Source organism: Thermochaetoides thermophila (genome assembly GCF_000221225.1).
Source record: "Thermochaetoides thermophila DSM 1495 unplaced genomic scaffold scf7180000011818, whole genome shotgun sequence".
Taxonomy (NCBI): Eukaryota; Fungi; Ascomycota; class Sordariomycetes; order Sordariales; family Chaetomiaceae; genus Thermochaetoides; species Thermochaetoides thermophila.
This window is the reverse complement of record NW_006383034.1, coordinates 1,852,292-1,868,236: the sequence shown is the minus strand read 5'-3', so window position 1 is coordinate 1,868,236 and position 15,945 is coordinate 1,852,292. Positions and strand designations below refer to the sequence as shown.

The 15,945-nt window shown below is 55.1% G+C and overlaps 6 protein-coding genes across 6 annotated transcripts; 2 read left to right on the top strand and 4 right to left on the bottom strand.

Annotated features, from left to right (window-relative positions):
* Nucleotides 1-1,206: 1,206 nt before the first annotated feature.
* CTHT_0045110 (acetyltransferase-like protein) lies at nt 1,207-3,338 on the top strand (the record flags this gene model as incomplete). The annotated part of the gene is made up of 3 exons (XM_006694836.1): nt 1,207-1,807; nt 1,910-3,186; nt 3,255-3,338. The coding sequence occupies 3 exons, from the start codon at nt 1,207-1,209 to the stop codon at nt 3,336-3,338; spliced, it is 1,962 nt and encodes a 653-aa protein (XP_006694899.1).
* Nucleotides 3,339-4,905: 1,567 nt separating this feature from the next.
* CTHT_0045100 (complex subunit mu-like protein) lies at nt 4,906-6,870 on the bottom strand (the record flags this gene model as incomplete). The annotated part of the gene is made up of 3 exons (XM_006694835.1): nt 4,906-6,100; nt 6,347-6,766; nt 6,827-6,870. 3 exons carry the CDS (start codon nt 6,868-6,870, stop codon nt 4,906-4,908), a joined length of 1,659 nt encoding a protein of 552 aa, XP_006694898.1.
* Nucleotides 6,871-7,322: 452 nt separating this feature from the next.
* Nucleotides 7,323-8,618, bottom strand: CTHT_0045090 (uncharacterized protein; the record flags this gene model as incomplete). Its single annotated transcript, XM_006694834.1, has 1 exon — nt 7,323-8,618. One exon carries the CDS (start codon nt 8,616-8,618, stop codon nt 7,323-7,325), a length of 1,296 nt encoding a protein of 431 aa, XP_006694897.1.
* Nucleotides 8,619-9,649: 1,031 nt separating this feature from the next.
* On the top strand, nt 9,650-10,726 carry CTHT_0045080 (putative exosome complex protein; the record flags this gene model as incomplete). The annotated part of the gene is made up of 1 exon (XM_006694833.1): nt 9,650-10,726. The coding sequence occupies one exon, from the start codon at nt 9,650-9,652 to the stop codon at nt 10,724-10,726; it is 1,077 nt and encodes a 358-aa protein (XP_006694896.1).
* Nucleotides 10,727-11,198: 472 nt separating this feature from the next.
* Nucleotides 11,199-13,072, bottom strand: CTHT_0045070 (aldehyde dehydrogenase-like protein; the record flags this gene model as incomplete). The annotated part of the gene is made up of 3 exons (XM_006694832.1): nt 11,199-11,209; nt 11,498-11,839; nt 11,899-13,072. 3 exons carry the CDS (start codon nt 13,070-13,072, stop codon nt 11,199-11,201), a joined length of 1,527 nt encoding a protein of 508 aa, XP_006694895.1.
* Nucleotides 13,073-14,408: 1,336 nt separating this feature from the next.
* On the bottom strand, nt 14,409-15,756 carry CTHT_0045060 (mitochondrial 37S ribosomal protein mS35; the record flags this gene model as incomplete). The annotated part of the gene is made up of 3 exons (XM_006694831.1): nt 14,409-14,687; nt 14,794-15,056; nt 15,120-15,756. The coding sequence occupies 3 exons, from the start codon at nt 15,754-15,756 to the stop codon at nt 14,409-14,411; spliced, it is 1,179 nt and encodes a 392-aa protein (XP_006694894.1).
* Nucleotides 15,757-15,945: the final 189 nt, after the last annotated feature.

The following is a 15,945-nucleotide window of genomic DNA, read 5'->3' as shown; positions in this document are numbered from 1 at the left end:
TGGTTCCCGATCCCGGCCCCAAGCAGTCGTGCAGGTCTTAGTTTGCGGTTGCCCTTGCTGAGGAACATCCCTCCTGTTTGCTTATTTTTTTTTTTTTGTTCCCTTTCATATTCACTGATTTTAGAGTGCCCATCCGCAGCCACCGCACGCGGTCACGGGTACGTGAACAGGTAAGTACATTTACATTTTTCATATTTCCCAAAACGGTACCATACCGCTGTCCTACCCTCACTCCCCTCCCTGCCCTTCTTTTCTTTTTAACCCTACGCCCTTACATTGCTGCTCAGCCTCCACCATATCCCACTCAGCCTTACCGCGGGAAAAAGGGAGCACGTCTGAGCCCGTCCACAAGCGCCAGACGCAGACGCAGCACTCGAATTAGGTGAACAAGCAATTAGCTGCAGCTGTTTATTCTTATTCTTATTCTTATTATTATCATTTTTATTTTTTTATTCCTTTGATTAAGAGCAGGATCAGATCAAAGGGCCATCAGCTCATCAACGCACGCGCGCGCCTGAGAGCAGTCAGCTCTGGAAGTAGTGGCAGCAGCGACAGTTACCTTACCTTACACACTCACCCCAGCGGACGCACGAGCGCCGACCGCCCCCACTCCTCGGGCCCCTTCGCTCCCTCTCAGTCCGCTGTCCACATCCCCTGTCCTGTCGCAGCCGATGCTCGCGCGAGAGCCTCTCGGTCCTCCTGCAGCCTGATCACACACACTCGTCAGTGTGCTTCCTGTCAAAAACACTGGGTCTGCCCAACTGGCGCATTGCAAGAGAATTGCTCGTCCACCTTCATCCCAACACTTCACCTCACCTACCTTACACTTACACCTACACCTATTCATCACTGCCGGCGAGTGTGTTGTCACATGTCTCACCTCGCCGTCTAGCATCGCCGACCTCAATTCGCTTACAAGCCCCTCTTCTCCAGACATCTCATATATCTGCTGCACCCGAGACTCGGCGCCTGAGATCGCCATTGCGCAACCCAATCGGCATCATCACAGCGAACTCACCGATTTCTTAATCAGCTCTTGTCTGCCCAGCCCCTCATCGCAGCGCGGTTGCGCTGGTCCTGGGCATTGCCGAGGTTTCCGTCTGATCGAAAGAGTATTGGCTGAGGAGCTGGTCTTCTCAACCGCGATATCAGCAGCGTTGCACCCAGCGCAGACGGAGTAGATTTGAAGATACAGACTAGGCCACAATGTCCGGATTTACAGCGTTGAACGGGGCGTCGCTCAAGCCGGAAGCGATGGTAAACGGGACATCAGAGCCAGACCGGGTGTCGAGACCCGCTGAAGCCGCAGGCTATGGGGATGCTCGCGACCAGGACCGGCTTCCCCTGCCCGGCGTAGCCTCCTTCACGACCGAGAGCCAAGGTTCGCAAAAGCGCAAGCGTTCGATTGACGACGAGCCCAGGCGAGAGCGAGAGCGCTTTCCGTCCCCGCCGTATCGCCCCGAAAACGAGCAAGTGGAGCGTGCCCAGCCCGAGCAGAAGCCGGCCGAGGACTCTCGGGGTGATGAGCACTGGCGTAACCAGCAGCCGAGGGAAGACCGCGAGGGAACAAACCCGACTGGGTCGAGCTCGGCCCCGGCCAACGAGAGTGCGAAAACAAGCCAGCAGGCTGACGGCGAGCAGGGAGACAAGACTAGCCCTGACGCCGAAAACAGTTCAGGAGTCCAGAGAAAGGACGGCGTGCAGTCGGACCCCAAGAAGAGGAAGCGAAACTTTAGCAACCGCACCAAGACCGGCTGCCTGACCTGCCGGAAGCGCAAGAAGAAGTGCGACGAGTTGAAGCCTGAGTGTAAGTTTTTTTTGTTTTTTTTGTTTTTTTTTTTTGGTTTCCGTCGCGCATAGCCTTGAGGAAGGTCGCACGAGTTCGCATCATGGCTAACATGGCACCCAGGTAACAACTGCTATAAGGGCGGCTTCGTGTGCGCTGGCTATCCTCCGCAGAGGGGTACTTGGACCAAGCCCGAGAGCAAGCCGGCCCAGGTCAACATCGAGTCGAAGGACCCGAACTACGTCCCGCCAGGTGCATACAGCATGCCGCAGCAACCGGCCCCTCCTCCTCCCCCTCCTCCTCCGTCCACATACAGCGCCCCGCAGTCAATCGTGGGACAACAACCACCTAAGCGCGACACGTTGCCATATAACCGCGGCCAGCCAACGCTGCGTATCACAACCCCCGCGGGACGCCCGCTGCAGTCAGATGACGAGAGGACCGCGTCGACGATGCCCAGCTCCATCTTATCTCCCGAGAACAAGCTCTCGGCCCTGTCAGCATATACATCTTGCTCGAGTGCGAACGTCTTTCCTACTCCTGTCAGTGCTGCTGTCTCGGCCTTTTCAGACAGGACGCCCAAGGAGTACCAGAGAGTGCCGCCGCTACACGATCTGACCAGGACGGAACCCGACCAGCAGTCTTCTCTGCCGCCCCCTCAGAGTAGCACCCTGACGCATTCTCCTTACAGTATCGTACACGGCGGCAGGCCCGAGAGCACGCCGGCGTCGCAGCCGCCTTCCATATCGTCACAGTCTACGGCGCCCGGCGGTTCGGCGCAGACGACTGCCCAGCTGGCGTTGTCGCACTCGCAATATCCGCAGCACTCGCAGCGTCGCGAGAAGGAGGAGATGCTCGCCGGAAGGCAGTACTACCCGTTCGACCGCGAGCTGGTGTTGGAGCGCGAACGCTGCAACGCGGCGTGCTGGCGCTTTAACAACTCGACGAACCCGAACCTGGGTGTCTCACCGACCGAGCGGGCGCGCCTGTTCCGCGACATCCTGCAGCCGCGCGACCAGTCGGGGCTGTCACCTACCAACACTTCTCCGGTCACAGCGCAGGGCCGGGTGGGCGAAAACATCGTCGTCGAAGCCCCCTTTAACTGCGACTATGGGTACAACATCAAGATCGGCAACAACGTGCTCATCTACCGCAACTGCTACATCAACGACGTGTGTGAGGTGCGCATCGGGAATAACGTGATCATCTCCCCCTTTGTGTGCATCTACACAGGGCGGTGCAGCACCAATCCTAGGAATAGGCTGGGTACCCAGGGCACGCAGCACGGCAAGCCGGTAGTTATTGAGGACGATGTGTGGATTGGGGCCAACGCCATCATCTTGCCTGGGGTAACGATCGGGAAGGGGTCGACTGTGGGAGCGGGGTCGATTGTTACTAAGGTGAGTGTGCAAGTTACGACATTCAAGTTAAGAGAAGGGGAGGGGACAGTGTGCTGATAAAAAGACAGGATGTGCCAAAGTGGAGTATCTGGATGGGAAGGGCGGCAAGTTATAGGAGGGGTATTGATCCCCAGGGGACAGCTTACTCATGAAGATTTAGTGAGGCTTTATCCTTTTTTTTTGCTTGGTTTTTTTTCCTTTTTCGCTTTTTTTCCCCCCATTTTGGTCGGGTCATGTTTCAAAAATTTTGGTCCTTGGTGCTTATGATGTTTACTACTCACTGTCGATGTCCATTGTATTTCTTTTTTTTTTGTCAACAGCTACACTACACTGCTTACATGTACCTCGGCTAGGGGCAGACGGATGACACGGCATGGATGGAAGGTATGAACGCTGGCAACACTAGGAAGGGAAGGGACGAAGGGACGGATGACGGGATGGAGCTAAATGGGATACCCGGGTCGACTATCGACGGGAATTTTTAGTTTTCTGGTGGACTTTTTTTTCGTCCTTTTTTAGTACCGCGTACTACACTGCTTCTACTACTACTATGTATACCTACCTAACTTGCCTGCCTAGTTACTAGCTACGATTGTTACGGCGCTGCGCTGAGGAGATGTGGTGCCGCTGGAGTATATGATACCCCTTGTTTTACTTTATCTTTTTTCTATGTCATGGATCTATCTATCTGAGGTATGAGGAGGAATGGCGAGGACGAGGACTGTGTGCAGGTGTTTGTTATAGTGAGGTAGACTAATATGAGTTGATTGTGATGCACGATAAGGTGTTGTTATGACATCAACCAATAAAACCAATAAATGTGCTGCTATTTTGTCTGTACGGAGGAGAGAGTAGACGCATATGTCACTACTCAGCATCCACGAACACCACGTAATAATAATCAGTTGTGAAACAGATCTCTTGTTTTGGGAAAATTCCCTCAAGCTACTGGCAGTACGTATCTACCTTGCCTTAGTTTCGATATTTACTATTCGCGATTGTTGTTGTTATTGTTGTCCAGTGCTCCTTGCAACCGGGGACCTTAACAGAGGCACTTACTTCTCCTCCCACTCTACCCCAGGACAAAGATAGATGTCGACTCGAAATGTCGCTCCTACCATAGCATAGACGTTGGACATTTATGCTTGCTTGTCAACCAGGAGGGCTCCTGTAGCTCCCACGGCCGCAAGACATCACAAGAGATTCGCCGGACTGTCGTTCAGTGTAAGTAAGAACGATAGCACGGGAGAGGATACTTAACACTTATCCGGGAACGAAGGAAAGCAGGGTCAAAACCTGGCGGCATTCTGCTAGGATGAACATCGGCAAAGAAAAACACTTTCCTCTATCCCAAACACATCTCAACGTTCCGAAGACTGGAGGATATATCGGGCCAGGAGGTCACTGCGCTAGAGGTAACTAGCTCGAAAAGAGCTACGGCTCGTGCTTGAGCGAACATCATTACGTGGTCTAATAACTCTTCATCCCAATAACCCCCTACACATGGAAATAGTAGGTGGGAATCCAGCTCGTATCCCTTTTGCATAGCCGTCTCTTTGCCTGCCTGCCTGCCTGCCTGCCTGCCTGCCTATATTTTACCTCGTAGCCCAAACGTACCTATCCTCACTACCTCCTCCGAAACCAAACAACCCCCTTACTAACCCTATTTCCACACTTCCCCAACCTATCCATCCTGAATATCCTCTGCGCTCTACTAGGTCAACACCTTACCTCAACTCCTTCCTTGCTCAGAGTCAAATACTTCACCCCCTTATACGGCTTGACGCCTTCCCCTATCCCGCGACTCTTTCTTGTGTCTAGCACGATACTCTCCACGCGCAACCCGCTTGCTAGCCAGCCCCGCACAGAGAATGAGAGGCTTGCAGAGGTAGGCATAAGGATTTTATTCTGTTGTTGCTGCTTTTGAGCAGCGTCACCCCCCGGGTCGGCGGGTGTTCCTGAACTGGGAGGGGGGTGGGTAACAGAGGGGTCGTAACCGTGGTAGGATTGCGTAGGGAAACCCATCTCGTCTTCGGGGTTGACGGAAGCTTCGCCGCTGTCAAGGTCGCCGACGACGGTGCATCGCAACATGAAGGGCACCGAACCCAGTTGAGACAGCTCCTTGTTGTTGATGCTCCACTCCAGGATTCTCTCTGCCGCATGGAAGTTGGCGTCGCCCTTGGAAGGGCGGATCTCGCTTAGGTTCCTGACGGCGGGGGGCAAGGGGACGGTGACTTTCAGGTCGTGTAGCGTTGGCGAGGAAGAGCTGCCGGCTGATGTTATGGAGGTTCCTGTCGCGAAGCTGGCTAGGCTGGGGGCAGAAACGGAGGAGGAGGATGTCGGGGTGTGTGAGGAGCGCCCTAGCCCGGGCTGCACGCTGCCGGTCGAGGTGAAGGATTTGTTGAAGGTAAGGCGGAGCTCGAAGTCTGAACCTGTCGGGCCCAGCCCGGTCTTGATATCCAGCGAGACGGGGAGTTTGAGCTGCTGTTGTTGAGAGGAGAGGGTTGTCTCGGTAAGAGGCAACAAATCGACCTCATACCCCGCCAACGTGAACCTCCCATCCGGCGGCACAAAACTCAACACGCCGGGCTGCTCCTTCCAGCGTGCCAATCTCACACAGGGGTGAAAAACGGGCAGATCAATCAACCCCGTGAGTGCGTGTTTCCCCCCACTAGACGTTAATGTCACGACAATGTCGGGGATGCCTGAGACTTTGGCGGTGAAGACGATGGTGCCGTGGGCGAAGGCGGCGAGGGGCCGGCCGGAGGGAGCTAGCGTGATGGAGAGGGACTCGATCAGGTCGGCGTAGAGCTCGTTTGAGGTGTGGCGGACGTTGGTTCGGCGCCAGGGGAGTGCGGGAGCGGATGGGGGGGTCAAGATGGGGGGTTGCGGGAAGAGGGAGGAGGGAGTTTTTCTGGGTGTTAGCAGTCAGGTTAGCCATGGATTCAACGTAGGAGTTGGAAATGACAAAGACGGGGGAATTAAAAAGGAAGAGAGATCGGGAGAGAGAGAGAGAGAGAGAGAGAGAGAGAGAGAGAGAGAAGAGAGGAAGGAAGAAGAAGAGAGAGAGAGAGAGAGAGAGAGAGAGAGAGAGNGANAGAGAGAGAGAGAGAAAGAGAGGGAAAGGGAAAGAGAAAGAGATATTCAGAGGGAAACATACGCATTCAACCCCACCCCCCCTAACACCCTCTCCAAAAACCCCTCCACCTCAACCATCTCCCTCAACGCATTCGGCTCGGTGGTACTCACGACCCCCGCATCACACATCTCTGTGAGAAGTTGCGCCACGATATCATAGCTCCCCTCGATTTTACTACTCGTGACCGGCGCCCCAAGGAATTCCTCCAGCGCATCGACCACGCGATGCAAGAACTCAAGGGCGAGCAGCGGCTCAATGTCTTGCGACGAGGTAAGGAGCAGAGTCAAGGAACCATGGCGCAGGCTGAAGACAAGGGTTGGCGGGACAACGTTGGGGAGGTAGATCAGGTTTGGGCGAGGCGCAGGGTGGGAGAGATAGAGCGGGAGGAGGGCGGCGGCTGGAAGGGGACGGGAGGTGTATGTGTGGGAGAGGAGGAGCGTGCTAGATGTTAGTTAGTTAGTAAACGTTGTGTAAGGGCGCTGGGAGGGTGTAATGACGCACTCGTGCTCGTCGAGAATGTGCAGCGCCTCGATGACGCCGTTCATGGTGGTAGTTGCGGTTGGGGTTGGTGTTGTTGGTGTTGGAGGGGAGTTGGACGGTGATGGCGATGCGACCACTGACGCAATAGCTAAGGTGGGGCCCCACTCACTGCAGCTCTTAGCGCTCACAGTCCAGCCTTAACTTCAACCTCTATATCATGAGGTAGAAGAAAATAAGGATTTATTTACTTCTCTAACCAAACATTAACACTATGGTATCCCAATTCCCAACGCCTATGCACAAGCACAAACCCTATCTACAATTCCTTCCACCCCCTCCCCCCCCTCTTCCTCCTTCTTCCTCTTCCTGTCGCCCAGCCGGCCCCCCGCCCCCTCCCCTCCCCCCCCCCTTCCTCTCTAAACAACAACAACAAAACAAAAACAAAAAACAAAAAAAATAAACCCTAACCCTCAAATCATACACCCCCCTCCGCCTTTTTGAATTATCACTCAAATCATCACTCGTCCGGCTCATCAACCAAATGCTCCGTCTCTTCCAACCCCCTCAAACATTCCTCAATCTCGCTCGGATCAGTAATCGCCCAGACGCCTCCCCCTTTAACAACATCCTTCCCGCGCATGCCGACCTCTTTCCCGACCAAATTCCTGCCCACCTTGCCCGGCCCAATCCCAACCCACCTCCTCACCCGACACTCCTGGTCCAAATACCGTATACTATCCCACCAGCGCACCGTCTCGAGGCACTGTCTCGCGAGCAAGTCTTTCAACTCCTCGCGGGACTCGAACGGTCGCGCAGTGACGTTGCTCACGCAGGGAATCTTCCCCGGCCAGACTACAATCTCGCTGTTCTGTCTCCCCGAGGCACGAGACTTTTCGTGGGCCAAGATATCCCGCATGACCTCCACGGCAGGCCTCATGATCGGCGAGTGGAACGGGTCCTCGCTCTTGAGCCGTACCGCGCGCGGGTCGTGCCCCAGGAACTGTCGCACATGCGCGACAAGCGTCTTGATCCGTTCAATACTCCCCGACAAGACGATCTGGTTCTTGGAATTAATGTTCGCGATCAGCACCTGGTCGATTGGCGGGGGGTGCACGTCCGCGTCGTCATCTTGTGCTGCTAGCGTCGAAATCGAGCGCCCGTTGCCGACGAATTCATCGATGGCGCTGATTAGGCCGGGGAGGTAGTCTGGCTCGGTCACGACCGCCACCATGCCGTACTCCCCGCCGTACTGTTGTATGGCGGCTTGCGTCGCCGCAGCCATGGCATCTGCCCTCCGCTGCGTCATCCACAACCCATCTTCGAAGCTTAAATACCCCCCCGCCACGAGCGCCGCAAATTCCCCGAGACTATGTCCCAGCGTATAGTCCACCCTCTTCTCTGTATCAAACCCGAACTCCTGCTCCAGCACCCTGAGTATCAGTATACTCGTCGCCATGATGGCCGGCTGGGCATGGGGGGTGAGTGAGAGCTTGCGCGGCGGCCCGTCCTGGATGATTGCGCTGAGTTTGTACCCCAGGATGGAGTCGATCTCGTCAATGAGGGGTTTGGCCGTGCGCGGAAAGGCGTCGAGCCAGGGGGTTAGCATGGAGACTTTCTCCACGCCTTGGCCGGGGAAGAAGAGGGCTGTTTTCGGGCGAGGGGGTTTCGATGGGGGGGTTGTTGGTTCTGGAGATGGGGTTGAGGAGACATGGCGGGAAGATATTGGCTGGAGGGGTTGTCGCTGGGAGAGGGAAAATCGGGAACAGCGCGGGCGGCTCGCGGCGACGAGCAGGCGAGCAGCCCCGCGCAGCATTCTTTGCGATGTGCTTAGCTCAGACGTCTCGATATATCGTGTGGCTCTATGTTAGGGGAGGAGGAGGAGGAGGAGGAGGCCCTTCGTAGGTATCGCGTGCTAACCCTCTAGGCCTCGGTTCGGTGAACTAGACTTGCCCTTGCTATTAAATCGTAGAGCCGTAGAATCGCAAAAGGTCGCTCTGTTGAAAAAAAAAAAACAAAAAAAAGAAAAAAAGGGCTAAGGCACTCCGTATATCGTCGGCATGCAAGGCCAAGCGGGTACGTGAGCGGGACGGGATGCCGATCGGACTTCGGGAAGAAGATTGGACGAAGACCCTAGAACTTCCAGCCAGCGACCATGGATGTGTGCTACGCCTGGGGACGAGTCTGGCGCTGGGGAACAGTCGGATGGAAGTGCGGGACCTGGAAACTGGGGAACGGCTCGGTAAATGGGGCCGGTACTCGTCGCATACATCACGATGAACCACCAAAGAAGAAAAATCCTTAAAACTCGAGTAATAAAAGGGGAAATATAATTTTAAAATATACCAACAAAGATAAGAGCTTATTAATTTTTTTAATATTATTTAACATTTTCTTTCATTTTTTCTTGTCGAATATTTGCGTTTCTTCTTCTCACCCCAGGTACACGCTGGAACCACCAAAGAACCGCAATCCAGCCTTGGCATGCCAAGCCGCCAAGCTTATCGCAGACCCACAGCAGCAATCAACTCCACTGTGCTTTCTTGGAATCACAACTCACTTTGACTTGAAAGTTGAATAACTACTTTCTCACTCATCGGCTCTCATATTCCCAGCCCGACCACTTAATTCAAGCAACTTGAAATTTGAGGTTATCCGATTAGGCCACTCTTGCTTACCCCAAGTTTCTGTTTTAGCCGGTTTATCAAAGCAGCACATCAACCGACACCAACCAGCCTCAAAAAAAGAAACAGAAACGAAAAAAAAAAAAGGAAAGCTAAAATCTCGACTCTTCAACAACTCACCCCCGACTTCAATCTCTACTTTTCCCACAACAAGCTCATCAAGATGCCTATCACAATTCACGCTCCCCTCCCCCCCCCACGTCTCCACGACGAGGACTCTGACGTCGACATGTCCTCCGACAGCGACTCTTCCTCCGAAGGCGGCGTCCCCCTCACCTCCAACCTCCCCTCTCGCGCCAAACCCAAGTCTTCCCTCTTCACTACCACAAAATCCTCGTCAGACATAGTAACCCCCGGCGAACTAATCACTACCTCCCCCCAATTCATGCGCGGCCACGGCACCTACATCCCCCCCGGCACAACCAGCATCATCTCCTCGGTCGCGGGCACTATCCTCCGCACCAACAAACTCTTGTCTGTCCGCCCCCTCCGGGCGCGCTACACCCCAGAGGTAGGCGACCTCGTCGTGGGCCGCATCATCGAAGTTCAGGCCCGCCGGTGGCGGGTTGATGTGGGGAGTACGCAGTTCGCGTCCCTGCCGCTGAGTGCGATTAATCTGCCGGGGGGTATACTCAGGAAGAGGACGGAGACGGACGAGCTGCAGATGAGGAGTTTCTTCTCCGAAGGAGACCTGTTAGTGGCGGAGGTGCAGGGGGTGTATGGCGACGGCGGGGCCGTGCTACACACGCGCTCGCTCAAATACGGGAAGTTGCGCAACGGGGTGTTTGTCGCCGTGTCTGGCATGGGCGGAGGAGGCGGTGTTGTCCGCTCACGGCGACAAGTCTGGACGTTGGAAGGGGCCAACGGCGCGGGATTGATTGACGTCGTGCTGGGGGTGAATGGGTATGTGTGGATCGCGAAGCATACGGAGGATGGCCCCGGGGAGGATCCCAACGCTAGTACCAAGCAGGTGGGGATTACCAACCTTGAAGAAGGCATGAGTGCCAATATGTACAGCAGTCAAAATGATCGGATCGAGGCAGAGACCATGCGGGAGATTGCCAGGTTGAGGGGGGTCGTGATGGCGTTGGTGGAGAATGGGCTCAGGGTGGATGAGGATATGGTTATGAGGGGGTATAGGGAGGCGGTCGAGATGGCGCTTGTGTCGCCCGAGGGGCCGGAGGATGTCTACCTTGGGGGGGAGAGAGGGAGGCAGTTGGCTGCCGCTTTGACTGCTTAAGCTGGATGGCAGGGCCGGAGTATGAGGAGGATGGCTTCATCGATTATGGATGGACATCAGGGATAGGTCAGCCAGAAGGCTATGTCATCATGCATGAGCAGCAAGAGGATCGGCTAGTTCGAGAAACCTTTGACGAGCTCAGAGGACAGGGAGGGCGGAACAATGGCATGTTGGTTGGGGGGAGGAGGAGGGGGGGGAAAGGCGGAGATAGAGAAAACTATGGATGTGGAAACCTACGAGGTAAAAAGCTCATGTATTAAAGCTAGGGTCGATCGATAACTACGAGGCTACTATAAGATGGTGGCCGCCGGCCATTAAGATTACTAAGTCCTCGTTCCGGGTATGGCGACACCAACGAATATAAGCAAGCGAGTCCTCGATATGTGACTCAGCGATAACGATACGATCGAGAATCAAACTGACCGAAAACACGCAGTCGCTGGCATGATATAGGTATCAGGTCGATTCGGCATCACTCTTCATCTGTTGACAATAAAAAAAATCAATTAGATACGCTTGGCCTGAGAGCACGGAGAGAAGCAACGATATACAAGAAAACCAAGAACCGGGGAGATAATAAGACACGACGGCAGCAGATGAATGATCCCTCAGGATGGCCCCCCCCCCCCAAAAAAAAAAAACCGACAAGGTCCTTAGGGGAAAACGACCCTGAGGACACCAGTCTCAACTACGAGACAGTTTACTTCCCCTGACGCCCCCCCTTCCAAACCCAATTCGCCAGCACCACAACCAACCACCTAATCAACGCACCTTTGACGCTCCCCCCGCCCAGGGTAATCAGCAACTTAATCCAATACGCCCATCCCTTGATGAGCTTTCCGTCCCGATCAAAGTCGGGCTTCTTCTCCGTCAGCATGGCCAGTCGCTTCATGTGCTTGACGTCGAAGGGCATGTAGCGCACGCGCAGCAGCGGCTCGACCCAGCGCGGGGTTTCCGCGACGGTGCGCTTATGCGAGAAGCAGTCGAAGCTCCAGCGCCCGTGATAGCAGCCCAGCCCGGAGTCGCCCACGCCGCCGAAGGGGATCGTGTTAACGCTGCCGTGGAAAAAGGCGTCGTTCAGGGTTGCGCCGCCGGAGGTCATTTCGTTGAGGACTGCTGCCAGTTAGCATAGAACTTTGGTAGTTGGTTTTGCAAAAAAGGGGGAAACTCACTCCGCTCATTCTCCTTCTTGCTCCCAAACGCATACAGCGCGAGAGGCGTGCGATGTACGAGATTCGCCACATTCAGCGCCTCGTCGAGCGTATTGACCGGGTAAATGGCAAAGATGGGCCCGAACGACTCCTCCTGCATCATGGCATCATCCACCGAGCTGACCACGACCGCCGTCGGCTCAATATACAGCTCACTCTCGTCCACCTCGCCGCCAATCACAATCCGCCCCTTCGTCTCATCAAGCATCTTCTTGATCCTCGCAAAATGCCTCTTGTTCACGATCCTCGCCAAATCGGGGCTCTTCTTTGCTCCTTCAGGGAACATCTCCTTATACGCTTGCTTCAGCGCCTCCACAAACTTGTCGACCAACCCTTTCTCGATCAGTACATAATTCTGACTGAGACACACCTGCCCGCAATTCACCGTCTTGCCCCAAAGCAGTCTCCTCGCAGCCAACTGCAGGTCCGCATTCTTCGTAACAAAAGCCGGATTCCGCCCCCCTAACTCCAACGTCACAGGCGTCAGCGTCTCCGCCGCCTTCTTCGCAATAATCGTGCCCACCGCCGAGCTGCCCGTAAAGAAAATCTTGTCCCACTTGATCTCCATGAGCGCGCTCGTCTCCGCGACGCCTCCATTCACCACAGCGAAAGCGCCCTTCTCCAGTCGGGCTTCGACCAGCTCCTTGATAACCATCGCCACGCTAGGCGTCAACTCACTCGGCTTCAGCACGGCCGTACACCCCGCGGCAATAGCACCAATCAACGGCGAGATGAGCAGCTGCACGGGGAAATTGTAAGGTCCGATAATTAATACCGTGCCCAGGGGTTCTTTCCTGATCCTGAATTTCATAGCCGCGAACGCGACGGGGACATCCGGACTTTTGAGCTTCTCATCTTTGGCGTACTCGTCAATGTGCTCCAGCATGAACAGGCAGTCCTTCTTGAGCCACTCGATTTCAGTGAGGAGGGACTCGTAATCGGAGCGGTGCAGGTCGGCGCGTAGGGCGGCGAGGAGACGCGGTTTGAAGTCCTCGATGGCCCAGTACAAGCGCCGGAGCTGGGTCTTGCGCCAGGCGAGGGTCTTGGTTTTGTGCGTGCGGAAGGTGGAGCGGGCGGTACTGGCGATGGAGGGGATGGTGTCGAGAGGGGTAGCCTTAAACTCGGTGATGGCCATGTTGATGGATTTTTTTTTTTTGAAATATATGCGGCTGATGTTGGTAAGGGAAGATGTCCCGAAGATAGGAGGGAGGATGTGAAGGAAAAAGACCTGGAGGGGCTTAATCCAGGTTATCAGACTCAAATAGATAGAGAATTGGTCTGACCTGATACAGATCCGAGTCAACACACCACATACACAACAACAGCGACAGCGCGTGTGTGTGTGTGTGTCAATAAGGAAAAGTGATGGCGATGTGTTGCGGCGTCGTGGTGGTGTTGTTGCAGACCTTTAAATGAGGGTGTCCCAGGCCAAGATGCTGCTGGCCAGGAGTGGGCCGAGGCAGAGGGGACATCCTTGTTGCGGGGTTGTTACAGAATGAGTTACGGGTATTGTATCGTCTGACGGGGTGGATGCCAGGGCATGTACGGATCCGTAGGCGTCCTATCTTTTTCTCAGTTTTGTCTCCCAAACTTTGCATCTCTAAATACTTCTAAGATGTTATCCTCTAATACATTGTTTACCGTAAGACGCTTACCGTACACCTTGAGCCTCAAACCACAAACGTTTTCCTTCCCCCCTTCCCCCTTATTGTTATATGCCCTTACAGTAATTACCCCCAATACCCGGGTCATACACCCCGAAACGTCATACCGTCCGCGGACTGTGTGCTAGACCGTGTGCGAACGTTGCACGCCAATCTGACCTGCAGCCTTGGCGCAGCACCTAGAAACTCCCCCACACGCGGTACCGAGGCAGACGACGGTGGACGGCCAAGGCGTGAAGTAAGGTATGCATCTGATGATGGTGTGAAGTTGAGACAACTCAATATTCTTTGAGACAAAGTCTGACCTTAGAGTAATAACATGGGCTAGATACCGTCATTATTTTTCACATAATTTCATATGGCCTAGATCTTGGATACTGAGATCAACCGTCCGGAAGTCCCCTCTTCAGAAATCGTGGGTTCAACCTCATCACATGCTCGATGGGACCTCCAACGCTAGCTTGGGCACCAATCCAATATCCGGGTGGACTCCGTCGGATGTGTTCCGGGGCGTACTATGGATGGGGCTCTCTGTAAGCGTTGTGGTATCAACAAACGTCCATTGCATTCCTATCATACATGCCAGACATCATCAAAGGCCCATCAACATCGTACCAATTCTATGCGCTTAATACACAGTACAGTAAATCATAGTACAATCCGTCCAGGCCTATCGTTTAGACAGCCTGGGCGAAGGTAGGTAGGTAGGTAGGTAGGTAGGACAGACAGGATATATACACCTTCATTCTCAACATCAATTCCCCCATTCAATTCCTCAACTCAACTCCGACGTGGATGGGACACCGTCTACCGAACCCTCTGCTGCTGTCCTTGCGGCCCACCGCGCACCATGCGCACACCAACCGGAACCGGCTGCTTCAGCGCTTGCTCGACTACCTTGCGACCGTCGACGAGTAGGCCTTGCTCCCGCTTCTGCTCGTCCAACAGCAAGGCGCGCTTGCGCTCCTCCAGCAGCTGCTGCTTGCGCTCAGGAGTCAAATACCACTCGCGGGGGAACTTGATCGGCTTCTTGAACTCGTGATGGCGAGTGTCGAGGGGGATGTCGGCGAAGGTGTCGGTGGGGTCCTACACACAACTATTAGTATTGAAATGTTCGCTCGCTTGAGGGGAAGAGTAAACGAAGAGGAAGGGGGGAAGGGCTTGCCTTGGCCGCAGCAATTAGCTTGTTCACCAGATCGCCCAAATACCGCTTGTTCTGGGCCTGGTGCTCGAAGCGCTCGCAGCTCATGCGCACAATGTCCTTCTCCGGGTTATACCGCGCGCCCGCCAGCTTCTTGAGCTTGAGCTGCTGCTCCTCCGTCAGGCCCGGGATGTCGGACGGGCAGAACTCCACGACGACCTTCCTGTCGCCGGGATGCCACTCGCCCATGTAAGTGGTGTACCGGAAGCGCAGGACTTGTTCCTGGGTAGGAGGCTCGAACTTCTTGGCCAGTTCTGTATGCCGTTAGTATTTCTTTCCATCTCCCAAATTAACCTCCAGAAGAAAAGGGAACCTACTAGCCAGCAAAGGCATCTCCCAAATCGCCACCCTCGCATAATGCCGATACTCGCGATGCTCCTCCAGCTTGGCGTGCGCCATAGCAGTCATATCATCCTCGTCGAAATCATCTTCCCCGACCTCATCCGTGATCAAGTCCCTATCACTCTCTTCCTCATTCCAGAATGTATCCTTCCGTGGCTTCGGCACCGCACCCCTCCGCACAGTCTGCATCATCTCCAGCTCCAGCCTCTCCAGCTCCTCGCGGTCGCGCGCAGGCACCTTCTGCCAGCGCTCCAGCAGCTCGCGGGCGGCTTGCCGCTCGGCTTCGGACGAGGACTCCGAGTTCGCGATGTGCGATAGGATCTCGTCGGGTGACATGAAGGTTACCTCCGGGAGGCCCCAAGCCCCCGGAGCATCGTCGTCCTCCTCGTCTTCGTCGGCTTCGTCGTCGGAGCGGCGGGACGGGGTCGTTGAAATCGGTCTCCGGGCGATCATCGTAACCGCGGCGGGGGATATTTGATGCTGGAGTTGAGGACGCTTGCTGAGCGCAACAACGGCAGCAACGCGGTGGTTTGCTACCGCCGCTGCCAACCGGCTGCTGCCAGTGCCCGTGCTCCGGACGCAGAGCCGGAGGATTTGGGCGGGGGAGGCCATTGTTTTTCTTGGGTTGCGTTGGGAGGGAGGGAGGGTAAGTAGGGGCGGCGGCCGCAATCGAGTCGATCGAATTGGGGTCGACGACGACGACGAGGGTTGCGGTGCGGCCTATCTTTCTCTCTCCTGTCTTGCTCTCACTCGGTCCGGGGACGAACGATAATGCGCAGGCCCCAAATTTTTGGGAGGTCC